The sequence below is a fragment of the Staurois parvus genome, unplaced genomic scaffold (genome assembly GCF_062004578.1).
Source record: "Staurois parvus isolate SC_StPar_1 unplaced genomic scaffold, SC_StPar_1.0 ptg000251l, whole genome shotgun sequence".
In the NCBI taxonomy this organism is placed as follows: Eukaryota; Metazoa; Chordata; class Amphibia; order Anura; family Ranidae; genus Staurois; species Staurois parvus.
In genome coordinates, this window is record NW_028318047.1 from 3497955 (window position 1) to 3511979 (window position 14025).

The 14025-nt window shown below is 38.9% G+C and overlaps 1 protein-coding gene across 2 annotated transcripts in view; it reads left to right on the top strand.

Annotated features, from left to right (window-relative positions):
* The window catches only part of ITPRID2 (ITPR interacting domain containing 2), a 124172-nt gene that overhangs the window by 88885 nt on the left and 21262 nt on the right, over positions 1-14025 (top strand). For both annotated transcript variants that reach the window (XM_089680835.1, XM_089680836.1), the window contains exons 9-13: positions 2094-2163; positions 4525-4616; positions 6537-7736; positions 11390-11470; positions 11562-11689. In XM_089680835.1, coding sequence (XP_089536961.1) covers positions 2094-2163; positions 4525-4616; positions 6537-7736; positions 11390-11470; positions 11562-11689 — 1571 coding nt within the window. The remainder of the gene's footprint in view (positions 1-2093; positions 2164-4524; positions 4617-6536; positions 7737-11389; positions 11471-11561; positions 11690-14025) is intronic.

Consider the following 14025-nt stretch of genomic DNA (forward strand, 5'->3'; position numbering starts at 1 on the left):
GGCAAGTATCACAGCTTGTAAACGCCTTTTGTAGCCAGCCAAGAGTCTTTCAATTCTTGTTTGAGGTATCTTTGCCCATTCTTCCTTACAAAAGTCTTCCAGTTCTTTGAGATTTCTGGGCTGTCTGTCACGCACTGCTCTTTTAAGGTCTATCCATAGATTATAAGAATTTTTCTTATATTATAAGAATGTCTAATCTGTAATTTGATGCCTTTTGGAGATTTTTCCATCTTTCCTTGGCTTCTTTATGCACATTAATACAAATTTTTAGCTGGGGTGCCCAAACTTTCGATCCCCACTGTACCTATTCAAGGGTATTCTGACTTCTCCAATAACATCACGGATCTGCAGTGGCAGGGAAGTGACTCTAAAGTTGTACTTATTGGCTCTTATGTAATGGTTTGTGAGCACCTGCTGTGCAGTAGTAAATTAAATTCAGGAGTTGAGAGGACATAGCTTACCTGACAGTCACTGAAGTGAAGGACTGAGGACATATAGTGGAAATGTAATGCAGGGGACAACTCCAGATTAAAGATGAGTATTGCAACAAGTTACGTTTTAATTTTTACTATTATTGGGATTATTTTATATTATGTTGTTTAAATTCAGTTTTAATAATGACTTATAGTTATAGGCAGTGAAACAATAAAAATAAATTGGCACTTCATTCTTCTATCTGCTTGCTGCTACTTCACCTAACCCTTCATAGATGGTAAAAAAAAAATCTTGAGCCTTTATAACCACTTTAAGCCATCCCCTATCTGATTCTTAACAGTGAAAAAACTTACCGGACAGCTGTATTTTTTTTTTTTTCTTCCCCTTGAACTGGACTGATATGTGTGTAGTGCTCCCCCTTTCCCCATATAGGCATGTGTAGTCCATATAGGCATGTGTAGTGCTCCCCCTTTCCCCATATAGGCATAAACATGTATACTTGGCCAATTTGAAGATGCATGTTAACATTGGAATGTGTCTGCCATTACCATACAGTTTTTGAATATAGCTGTTGCTAAAGTTGTGGGACAAATCGTAGTAGCTTTAACAATTGTTTTCATAGTGTACACAAAACATTAATGGACTCTTCTGTCTTCCGTATGTCACTGGTTATAAATCTATTAGCTCCCTGATGGTATTACATGTTTTAGTTTGCATGTGTTCAGTGGTACACTTCTCCATAATTAGGTCAGTATTTGTTGAGGTCAAGCAGGTTTATTTCCTTATTTGTCTTTCGTGCAATGAATGTTATATTTGGTTATGATATATGGCATGGTTGTTTATCTCCCATGTGTGCATTCTTATATATCCAAACACAAGTTATCTTTAAGTGCAGAAAACTTTCCATTACTGAGTTCCCATGGTTGGCTTTACACACCAGACAGAAGTATTGGTCAATTCTTATCCTGAAAAGTACAGTCAACAGTCACGAACCATCAATACGTTAATGTCATGTAGCACTGTCATGCAATTTCAGTGCTCTTTTTATTTTTTTTTCCCAGTTGGTTTTTCTAGATCAGAATGTTTTTGCTGTTCATTATTTAGACACCATACAGGGCAGAGTGAAAGCTTTCACTGCCTGTAATGTCTGTTTACCTCCGGGTCTCTTATAGCTGCCAAACCATTGTGCGACCTCAGTTTGCTATACAGGAAACGGGTGCGTGATTCATATTTTCAGTAACTGCTTTTTACAGCAGGACGACTTTTGTATAAAACATGTCACAAGGCACTTCCTTTGTGCTTTTGGAAGCTATTGTTCAGCTGCGTTTTATTTTGTGTTTTTTTTTTTTTTGTTTTTTTTTTTTTCTTTTTCTCCTTTTTTTTTTTTTTTTTTTTTTTTTTTTTTTTTTTTACATCATAATGGTTAGATCTAAGGCAAAAATGAATATTTTGTCTTTTGTATGTGGGTTGTTCAAAGTTTGAAGCTTGCTACAACCTTCTCTCACTAGGAAGAGGCTTTTTCTGCACAGTGCAGATACTTTTATCTTGCCAGCCACGCTCTGTGATAACTTAAAATAGCTACAATAGGGTTTGTGTTCCAAAATATACGTTTCTAAATGTGTTTCCTCTCAGCCTGTCTGAAAAGTTTTTCTTTTTAGTTGCAGAGCACAGAGGAGGAGCCTTCCCAAGTTCCGCCTATAAGCCAGTTGGCCTTGGAAAAGAGCAAAGGTAAGAGGTTTAATTTCTTCTACCTAGAGGTTTTGTTTCACTGTGACTAGTTAAAGGATAAGTTCACCTTTTTATTAAAAATGAATAAATAAATGCACATTTTTTTGTAAGTAAAAAAAAAATTAGCATTCTTCTATTTTTTTTTACACTGCTGCCTGTATGGCATTGCATCTGTGATCAACAGATCGCAGGTGCAATGCCAGGAACTTGCAGACTCTGTCAGCTGTCTGCCCATACCTCATATGAGCAGGCAGTTACTGAATGGCAGGAAGAATCAATGATTTATGAGAGCACTCACCAGCGCCCTCGCAGCTCATTGAGAACAACAAGCTGTAAGCCGCAGTGGCCGACAGTAGTTGTAGTTTATTCATTCACGGAACTCTGTGAATGAATGAGTTGACCATGTGGGCAGAGTCCTGCAGAGTCACGCTGTTTTGAAATTATGATAGCAGGTGCGGGGAGAGAAACCCTTCACCTGTTGTCACAAGAAGGGGGAGGGGGGAAAAGGAGGCAGAAGCAGAAACTTGTTACATGTTCCACCCTAAATACAGGTGTAATGTGTAGCATGTTCTAAAGGTAAACTTATCCTTTAATTGGCAAATACTAAAGAGCACCTGTAACTTGGCACTAAATGAGCCATTCTTTGGGGTTTTGGAGGTTAATGCATTATATGGTACTTCCAACACTGGGGGGGTTTTATGTCTTTTGGCAGTGTTCTGTTTAAAGCAGGGGCAGACTGACAACTCATGGGGCCCCTGGGCAATTGGGGATCATGGGGCCCCTGTGTCCTTGCCCACACTCAAAACGCACCCAAAAAAGCATATAAAAGGTACCAGGGGCATTTTATGGGGGCCCCCTACTGACCCCGGGCCCTCGGGCAGTGCCTGAGTGCTCGAATGGTTAGTCCGCCCCTGGTTTAAAGGTAATGCTAGACCTATGCACCTCCATATTTTCCTGTTAAGGCTTACAATCTATGAGCTATACTAACGAGCAGGGCCCTCTGTTTCCTCTTGTACCAAATTGTATTGTAACTGTAATGTCTACCTTCATTTTGTAAAGTGCTGAGCAAACTGTTGGTGCTCTATAAATCCTGTATAATAATAATATTTGAGAGATTAAAATGTATTTAAAAAAAAAAAGACACAAAAGGATCAAGCGATCTTTAGAAAACAGTGTACGTGGGGCTTATATATTCCTTTTTGACCTGTTCAGTAGGTTCAACTTCACCAGACACCTCCCTTTTTATTTATTTTTTTTCCTGGTTGGTACATTTGTGGAGGAGCATTTGCATCACCAAATCATGAGATTGCCTTCCTGTCCACAGTGGGAGAGTGTTTCTAGAGAAAGAGAGGCCTTAAAAACCAGTGCGAGTCCACCATCTCAAAGTCCCAGTGTGATTAACAGTTTTAGGCTTGTCCAAACCTTTTGCAGTCTGTGTTGGAAGTTAAATTAGCTACGACATGCATCTTTGAACTATTAAAAAAAAAAAAAGAAAAAAAAAAGGCACAAAATAAAAGTAAAATAAAAACTGACCAGAAGTGTTGATTGCTTATTTTGTTTACTAATAAAAAAAAATTGAAAAAAGAAGAATGTCTTGTACCCCACTGGGACTCTCTTCTGGAAAAACCCTGTACATAGATATTTTCTTTCCTTTTTTTTTTTTTTTTTTTTCCTGCTGCATCAACCTGACTGTGAATAGCAAGTTACCAGTTTCAAGCTAAGGATTATTGGATTTTCTGTACTATAATACAATAATCAGCTCATAAACTGGAAGAGAATACTTGTTGCAAGTACCATTGACACTGGCTACTCAGTTTTGAGCCATTGATTAAAGGGGAAGCCAAAGATTGAAGAGTTCCAGACTTGTCTACACTTTGATTCCTGCTAGAAAGAGATGTGAATTATTGAGTGTTGCGTGTAGTAATACAAGCCCCTGTTCCCTCCTTCTCCCCAGTGTTTTTTGTTTGCTTCTTAAGGACAAGGAACTGCTAATGATAGATATATAATATATTTTTATTTTTTTTATCCTGAACATAATGCTCTTCTGATGTCTTAGATCAGGGGTCTCCAAACTGTGGCCCTTGCTAGCCTTTATCTGGCCCTTGGGGTACTATTCCTGTCTCTGACACCAACAAAGGGACACTATTTATACCAATGATGGGGCATTATTCCTCCCATTAATTCCAGTGATGGGTATTAATGGGAGGAATAGTACGCCATGATTATTTTTCACTGATGCCGGACCTGGGACATTCTCTACCCCTACTTTTTGCAATCCGTCCCTCCTAAAGTTTGAAAGACAGTACACCGGTGAAAAGTTTGGAGACCCCTGTCTTAGATGATTCCTTTTTGTCTCTACAGATAATCTGCTGAGAACTGCAAGTCAGCATTCTGATAGCAGTGGCTTTGCGGAGGACACATCGGGTGACTGCCTCCTAACAAATCCTCTACCGGTAAGAAGTTGGTACAGCTGTAAACAGAAAAAAGACACTAAATTATTGTAATGTGTAGATTAAAATTCTCAGAGTTTGCGTTCGCTTTAGAGAGCCAAGGCATCTGAAAGAAATTATTTTAAACCTGATGTGTTCTGGTCCTTCCAGCATAATAAGAGTCCAGGTATCCTTTCTGGAAAAGCACGGGGCAAGACTAGGTTATATACCAGCAGTGTGTGCTAGATGTTGAGCAGCATTGATTACTTTCTGCCAAAACCTTCTTAACTTACCTGTCTTACCTTATTTTAGTTCTGCCAAAGTTCACTGATAACATTCCAAAAAGACATTAGTGGCTTCAGTAATGAACAGCAAATGAGAGACTGTGTTTTTTTTATTATAATTGTAGTTTTGCAAATGCTGTATGTTATAGGACGTGAGTTGGAAATGTTAAATGTTATTAAACCCACAACAGTAAAGTCAGTCTGTATATGCAGGAAAGTATGCTTGTTATACTCACTATGGAACCTAAGGGGTTAATACTCCGCATTGTGTAAAAAGGCTGTTTGATCCTGTCTTCTCTGATCTTCCTCTTCTTCATAGTCCCCAATCCATCTGCTGATAGCTCAAGGAGGCACTCTGCACATTCTCAGTTTGGTGTGGTTTTTTGTTTTTTTTTTGCATGCGAGGCCAATTGGCACTGTCCAGACAAAAGGTCAGAGGTCATGCAGCCTCCTAGGATGGACAGCCAGAAGAGAATGAAAACTCCTCCTAAAAGCTTTAAAGGATAAGTTCACATTTGACAAAAAATAATGAACATAATAACTTTTTTGGCAGGTAAATAAATGTGCATTTATTATTTTTGTTTTTGGAGCCTCTCTAAAGCATTGCTCCAGCAATTCAGTGGGATGTACGGGCAAGCAGACATACTGACAGGAAGAATCAATTAATTACCACAGCGCCATGGTAATTCATTGGAAAATGCAAGCCGACAGCCGCAAAGGCTGTCAGGACTTGTAGTTCATTCATTCACAGAACACTGTAAATCAGTGAAGTGGGCGTAAACCCGCACGGCCACTTTTTTTAAAATTGTGACAGCTAGCCGGGAGGAAAAGATTTCCCGCTAGCAGTCACCAGAAGCGGGGGCCAGTCTGTTCGTAACATGTTATGTTACACCCTGAATATGGGTGTATCATGTTACGAAAGGTGAACTTCTCCTTTTAACCAGTGCTCAGTCATATGCTGATAGAAATCATGTCTGCTATATACTGCTGATGAGAAGGCATTTAGCAGTTTATACTTACTAAAATAATTGCATTTCCATGTTGTGTGTACTGTGGGAGACCAGATATAGTGAATGCCGGGTCTGGGGTTTAGTAACACGAACATAAACATTTTAGAATATTGTTAGTAAGCCATACCTCCTGTACTAGTTAATTCCTATCTTTGTATGAAGCTCTACCCCCTTTGTGTAGGACTCTGTAAGGATGCTTGTATGATTGTTTTGTGTCATTAAATTCTTGAATGACAAGGGCATACATAAGTTAAATTCTCCCACTTAAATAAGGCAAGCACAAATATTAATTTTGCTTAATTTATTTTTCTGAATGCCTTTTCATTCTTCATTTATTTACATAACAATGACCTATTGCACATTCACATTAAGCAGTGAAACCTGTTTATCAATTCCTGCTCTAAAATAGTTTAATCATCCTAAAGCAGTCATATAGTCACCCACAGACATACAGCGGTTTTTAAAATACAAAATAATCAATTAACCCTAGTGATGATCAAATTAGATGTTCAAAGACCATCTCTTTGAGGATAGAAAAGGTCAAGGAGTATTGTTTTTGTGACAATTCATTTTAGAATAGTTTACTATATAGATTACTGTGTATGTGTATTAGCTAATGCATCTTTAATCTTCTATTTTTGGTTTATCAGGTTCAAGACTCTTTGCAAGCAATGGGAAGTAGTGCTGACAGCTGTGATAGTGAAACAACAGTAACCTCTGTAGGAGAGGACCTAAGAACCCCACTTGCAATTGATCAGAGGGAATCCATTGACTTAGAAGATGATGAGTTCTTAACTCCCGTTGACCGAAAATCATTTTTTGAGGAAAATGAAATAAGCAAGCAACTCTTAATGGCCAATACACCAGGATGCAGTCAAAATGAGGTGTGCAAGACTAGCAGGGACCTCAGCTCTGTTGTGGATAATGCTCAGGAGATAAGTGAGAAAGTTTATGATTTACAGCAGGACTGTACAGCAGATAGTGAGTTGGAAACACACAGTGAATATGATGATATTTCCTACACCACTCACCATATATCGGAAACCTTGGACCGTTTTTCTGACCATGACTGCTATCGTGGTTTTAGTAGAACTGATGCAAGCCCTGTGGATCGTGTTAATACTGCGCTACAAAGGGCTCAAAAGAAACTGTTTGGTTCTTCTGAAACAATAGGGACAAGACCTGGGCGTAGCCGGGTCTCTTCAAAGGATTTGCTGAGGCCGAGGCACATGGTATCGAGCTCTGGATACCCACTGAGGAGGACTCAGTCTTTGCCTTCTGCAATTTTAAGTCCTGTAAAAGTGGTTTCCAAAGTGAATATTGTCTTAAATTCTGGCAAGGCAACTATGTGTAGCCCCCCATCATTTTCCTACAAGTATACCCCAGAAGAAGATGAATCCTTGGAACAAATAGATGAAGTAGAAACCTCCCCTAAATCTACAGCATACAGGTCCCCAGTATTGGATACCAAGGAGGCCCAGAAAAGTAACCAGGGGCAAGTGTCAGAAGATCAACTTAACAGATCACAATCCTGCACAATACATGTCCCATCACACAGGTCTCATTCTTCCTGTTCCCTCCACTCCCTGCAATCTGACTGGCATGAGCGACCGCTATGTGAACATTCAAGAACATGGAGTACCCATAGCGTTCCTAACTTTTCTGGTGCCACATGTGGTTCAGTAATGTCCCAGTTTTCCTGTCCACTTAATCAGAGGTTTGCATATGGATCACTTCAGAGATCCTGTTCTGGGTGTGCTTTGCCTTTAAGCTCACCACCGTCCACTACTGAAATGCAGCTACGCCGGGTCCTTCATGACATCAGGAGTTCACTGCAAAATCTTTCACAGGTAATTGAGCGTGGTTAGTAGTTCTTAACAATTTGTATAACAGCCAAATAAAAACCTCATTCCTTAAAATGAATTTAAAGTTTCTAGTTCTGGTTTCAGTGTTGGGGTGTTAAGACACCTAAGTTTTTATTGCTGCCTGTGTCTCCACTGAGGAAGTTCACACTTCCACAAGGAAGCCTCGAAATCCAAAATTGTGAGTTGTCACTAGAATCTTTCACTTGGGGACACCTGTCCTGTGCAAGTAACAACAGATATTCCTCTTGTCACCTCTTAGTCTCCCCAGTGAGAAAACCCATAACAAAAAGCATTTATTATTATTTTATTAAATTGTTTTGTTATTTTATAAGCTCAACTTTCCCAATGGGTCTGATAAACTATGTGATAGCATAGTGTAGGCAACAGGTTTTCTTTAGGGAGACATCAGGGTTGTATCAGCTCTCTGTCACATTTGCACTGTAGTATATAATAGGTGCAGCGATAAAACCTGAATGTCAAAAAATTAATAAAGTGCATTAATTTGACATTCAGGTTTTAGCACTGCACCTGTTATATACTATTGTCTTGGAAGGTTTATTTGGTACCTTTTCAGTGTTACAGCAGCTGGATATTTTAGCGCTCACTTTCCTGTTCGTGTTTTCAGTTCACATTTGCACTGTTTCTGCTGATTGAGCAGACTGTGCTCTCACCACTCTCCATTTTCACAGCCACTATGGAGGTTCCAGGTACCCAGGAGGGACAGCTAAACCGGGGACAAATTGCATCTTAACGCACAAGTATTAGTGATCAAGCAGCTCTAATCACTTCTACTACATAGCCAGGAGTGAAAATGTAAACCAACTCCTGGCTGCTATAGATTGTAGCCCAGTGTAAGCTCCAATTGCAAGCATAGAAGGAAAAGTATATGTGCTGTGCCTGTGGTGAAGGGGGGGAGGGGGTGGGTGCTGGTAAAGCACAGGTTCACCTAAACCCCTAAATCTATCACTAAATGTAACAAAGAAAAAAACCATATACTTAGCCAATCCTTAAACAGAACTTCCTAAATGTAAGCCCCATTTATCACAAACTGAATTCTCATGAAAAAAATCATTATTACATTATAAGATAAATAATTACCTGGAAAAAATCTTGGCTTTGAGTGCACTGTGGCAGATCTAAATTACACTTATATATTCAGGACTCAAGTACTTGTAATGGAACAGCTGAGTATTGTATGTGATGCTTTTATTAATTTTTTGTTTTTTTTTTTGCAAGTTTAACTGTCGTTTTTAAGGGCACTCTTTCAAGATATGCAATTTCTCTACATTAGGTACAACTTTCACCCAAAGAAGAGAGTATTGCATCTTTAGAAGTTTCTCTCCTTTCATATGTGCACCTACAGTAGACAACTGCATTATAGTTCAATTATGTTAAATTTCGTCATTTTATGAAGACAACAAATAAACATTAAAGCGTGATCATTTTAAAATAGTTGTCCAAATAAAGTAAAGCACATGGGAAACCTATTATTTATTTTTTTTCAGTTGTAAAGAGGAAGTGACAAATGCCTAGGACAAGTGAGCCAAACTGCATGATGTGTGTTAATTAGCATGGAAACTAAACATAATATTTTCTCGTCATTTCAAACTGGTTCTTCCAGTTTTTAAAAGTGTAGTTATAGTAACATTAAGAGATTACAGAACATGCAAGGCTTAATTAAAGTGCATTTTATTCCACTATGACGGAACACACAATTGATGGAAATCTTTTAGTTTTTTTGTCTAGAGCATTGTTATGAGAATGTTTTAGCTCTCTCATTTGTAGTATCCATTCCTTCCAACATCCATACAGATTACACACTCTGCTGCCAATTTTATGGTCTTTGAGACCACACATGTAGAAGCACACAAGCATGCCATATTTAGTACTTCCCATCGGAGCCTCTTCAGTCCACCAAAATATACATGTTTTTCTTTCTAACATTACAAACTATCAGTCTGTAGGAGTATTTCTGAAAGTACATTACCAGATCAAAAGTCAGGTGACCATTTTTGAGTAAAAACAAAATGGGGAGATTTACGAACACTGGTGCACACAGAATCTGGTACAGCTGTGCACAGTAACCAGTCAGATTTTTGGGTTTTATTGTCAAAGCTTAAAGTCGCAGTAAACCTCACCCAAAAAAAAAAAAAAAAAATTGGTCCCGGGCAGTTTAAATCATAATGTGCTAGTATTCATCCCATACTAGCACATTATGACAGACGTACCTGAAAAACAAAGTCCTCCGACAACATGCTGTCATGGGTCCTAGCGCTTCCATCTTTACCTGGTCTTCATTCCGGGCACACAGGAATTTCGGCTGCAGCACAGAGTTTTGAATGGATGCCACAGTCCATTCACAGCCCAGTGCGCATGCGTCGTTGACGTCACTGGCTGCTGCTAAAGTTAATATCTCCTTAATGGTGCACATTTAGGAAATATTTACTGTACTTTACCTATAGGTAAAAATCAACATTGCGACTTTTCTTCCACTTTAATTGAACAAGCTGAAGATGGAAGCTGATTGGTTTCTATGATCAACTGCACCAGATTCTGTGTGCTCCAGTATTAGTAAATCTCCCCCATTATGTTTTTATCATTTAAAAATATATTGGATGCAGATTGCGCTCCTCCACACCTGTGTGATGGGCACAGTCATCCCAGTTTAGATGAATGTTGCAGGGATTTTGCTCCGCTAAGGAAGCTGTTTTTATTTACAAACAGGCATTGTGTCAGGATACAGATTTGATGTTTTCCTTATATGTAAAATGTGTTTCCAGACTATGCATTCTTAAATATTTACATATTATTAAAATGAAGTAAATGAACTTTAAAATAACCCATTAATTACCTCTGTAGTTACTGGCACTGTTGAGCGATTAATCCTCACATCAGAATCAACGGAGTTGTTAGTCATTTTTCCAGCAGCCAATCTCACCCCGCCCCCACAAGCCCCCTTTTGGCAGCCTTCTAATGTAAACACAGAACAGGAACACTTCAAGGGGGAAGCAGACTGAATTGAACTGCTGTGAGGATAACTTAAACCCGAATTCACTCTAGTGTAGCAATCTGAAATAAATAAAAATATTGCGCTTGAAAACAACACCCGAAAAAAACCACTTAGCACTTGTAGCGCCATTCATTGTTAATGCCATCACAAATGCACCAAGAAGCACAGTTTTGCTCACATAGAAAAACCATGGAAACTCAAAAAGGTGCACGAGCATCTTTGCTAAATGTGTTTTGAGTAGGGCAACCAGTTAAAATGAATAGGCTACCGTAAATATGAAAAACAATGTCCATTTGTTTGACACCTGACATGCTGCTACAGTAGTGTGAATGGATGCTTAATTTTTTCAGTGCTTCTGTTGTAATATTTGAAGATAAATTGCTCCACAAAATCTGCAGCCACAGAGGTCAGTGAGGGCTTATGTTGAAGCTCATTTACTGTTTTTAAAACGTGTAATTACTTTAACCTGCCCTAGGTTTTACTTCAAGGCTTGCCCGTGGTTATGAGTGTTATGTTTTTGGATTGTCTTTGGAAATATGCACTTTTTTTTAACCTAGTCTCTTTTTTCCCTATGAGATCCCATAAACAAATTTACATCTAATATGCATTGGGTGTCTTTCTTTCATAGCATCCAGTAATGCGGGGGAATGACATGGCTTCTTCTGGCATGTATAACACCTCAAGGTCATCCATGTTGTCCCTTTATGAAGTAAGTTCTGTACAGTATGTGTGCGAAGTGGTTGTCTATCTCTAAGTGCTGGTTAAAGACACCTATTTATATGTCTTTTTTGTTCTTTTAGAATACTTTCCAGGAACTTCAGATAATGAGAAGAAGTTTGAATCTCTTCCGAACACAAATGATGGACTTAGAGCTGAATATGTTACGGCAGCAGACTATGGTTTATCAGCATTTGTCTGAAGATGAAAGGTAAGCTTATCTTCGTACTGTAACTTGGGATGTTTAAGGGGAACCTGTTAAATGTTGGAAATAGAAACTATGCATGACACAAACATTGCAACATTGTGTTAACCTTTCTGACACTGCTTCTTTTGTAAAAGCTTTGTCTAAAATAAGGAAGAAATTGTTCGGAGACACAACTGGCATAAGTAACTTCTCATACATAAAGTATTTAATACAACTGGATTCCTAAGCGTTCTGCAAGTTTTATTCCGTCATCAAAGGCTAAGTAATTTTAACCACAGTGGTCCAACATATGAACTAGATAGTCCAGTAGTAAATGATAGCTGTCCAAACATGAAAAACTTTGTTGCCTATAATAATGATCCAGTGCAAAAAAGCAGCCAGTCATGGCCCCCCAATAACGGTCATGTGCAATAAATTTTTTCAGGTTTGACCTTATGGTTGTCTTTTTTTTTTTTTTTTTTTGTTTAGCTCTTTATGTAACATTCTTTTGTGAATGCTTCCCTCTAGTGGTCAGAAATTAAGTTGCACCTTTTAGAATTTGCCTTTGGAGAGTCTAAAACTTTGATTTTACTATTACATAGTTGTTGCTTTGCCACATGTCATATATTTCTAAATGTTTGAATCTCAGGAAAATATTGTAAGTTCATTGATAAGTTGCACAGTGTTTGATGTTTGCAGACATTGATACTTTTACCTGCTATATCTGAATTCCAGCCATAAAAGCAAAGATAGGACTAAGAGGCTGTCAAAGCATTTTTTACTTAAAGTGGTGTTAAATCCAAAAGCAGGCATTCATTATATTGCAGCTTACCAATTCTTCGGTGTGGTGGCTGCAGCAGCTTGCCAATTCTTCATTTTATTTTTTAGACTTTCTTTCCCTTATTTCTACTTGGTAATCCAGCCAGTAAGTCTGTTTTTCAACAGAACACGCTGTCTTGCATATGTAGCAGTTATAGGGATGAGACAAAACCATTTACCATTGACAGTGGTGCTTCCAATGATCAGCTTTTACTTATTTATGTAAAACCTTGATCTCAAAAGGAAAAAATACTGCTGCTGTAACTGAGTATAAAGTGTTGGCTGAAGCTCAGCTTCAGTTTTAGTATATCTGCTAGTACATCTAACACTCTTCTCCCCCCAGACTGACAAAGGTGGTGCCTGTGTTCCATCATCCAGAGTGGGGCACGCCTAGTACAGGAGGTGTGTTACTGGCCAGTTCATTAGGTCGGAAAAGCCTAAAAAGAAAACTAATGCAGCCACTACATCTAATGATTGTGAAGCTGCAATACATTATATTTTTGCTTTTGGGTTTAATATCACTTTATTAGGTGCCTCTCTGTTTAGTGTATGGGTTTCCTTTTGTACCAGCAGAACTGCTTTCAGTCACCTGGATAGCACAAACTGTTGGCAATGCCACTGTTCTGCGGGAAGGATTGCTTGTATGTCAGCTTAGTTTCATGATCCTCTCTTTAGTATGTGCTGGGGAAGGCCATGTATTTTTATTCAACAAGGACATCATAAGTAGACCTTAATCAGATACAAGGTCAGCTTTAAAGTGAAATTGTCCTGAATTTAAAAATTGCCAAAAATGACATGCAAAAAGGAAACTGTAAATACCCACACTGCTAAATGCTGGACCCTCAATGTCTGCTAGGAAACCAACACTTCCAGGAGAGTTGCTCTGCTTTGTCCTCTGCAGCTCTCACTGGTTCTTCCTGCTGAGCTACACTGTAGGAGACGGCAGTGAAATGGTGATTGGCAGGAAGAACCAGTGAATGCTGCAAAGAACACAAGAGCAACACTAGCAAAAGTATTGCTTTCCAAGCAGACTTTCATGGGCCATTTCTCTTAAAACTGAGCAGCAAGCATTTACAGTCTCCCTTTGCATGGTATTCTTTTTAGCAGTTTTGAAATTCATGACTTGGTTGCTTAATATTTGTCATTAATGTGTTTGTTATCCTTCAGAATGAAGTGATTCTAAAGTCAAACTGTTTTACCTTAATGCATTCTTTGCACTAAGGTAAAAACAATAAATGACCCATTAACTGCCCTCCCTCTCCCCCCCCCCCCCCCCCCCAAACTCCTAAACACAGTACCTCCTCTCACTACTTCAGCCCTGTTCCGGCTGCAGCACCACTCCTCTCACATGCTGGTTCAGCAGGAGACACTGAGGGCTGTGGAAGCCTGTGGCTGTGGCCTTTAAATATCACATAAGCCCTGGTTTACACCACTGTGGTGCTGAAGTGCAGAATTTAAAGGATTACAGTATTGCCTTCTCCCTGACTGTCAAATGCCCTCACTCTTCAGAGAGAAACACCACCCCCATTGACTTTTTTTTT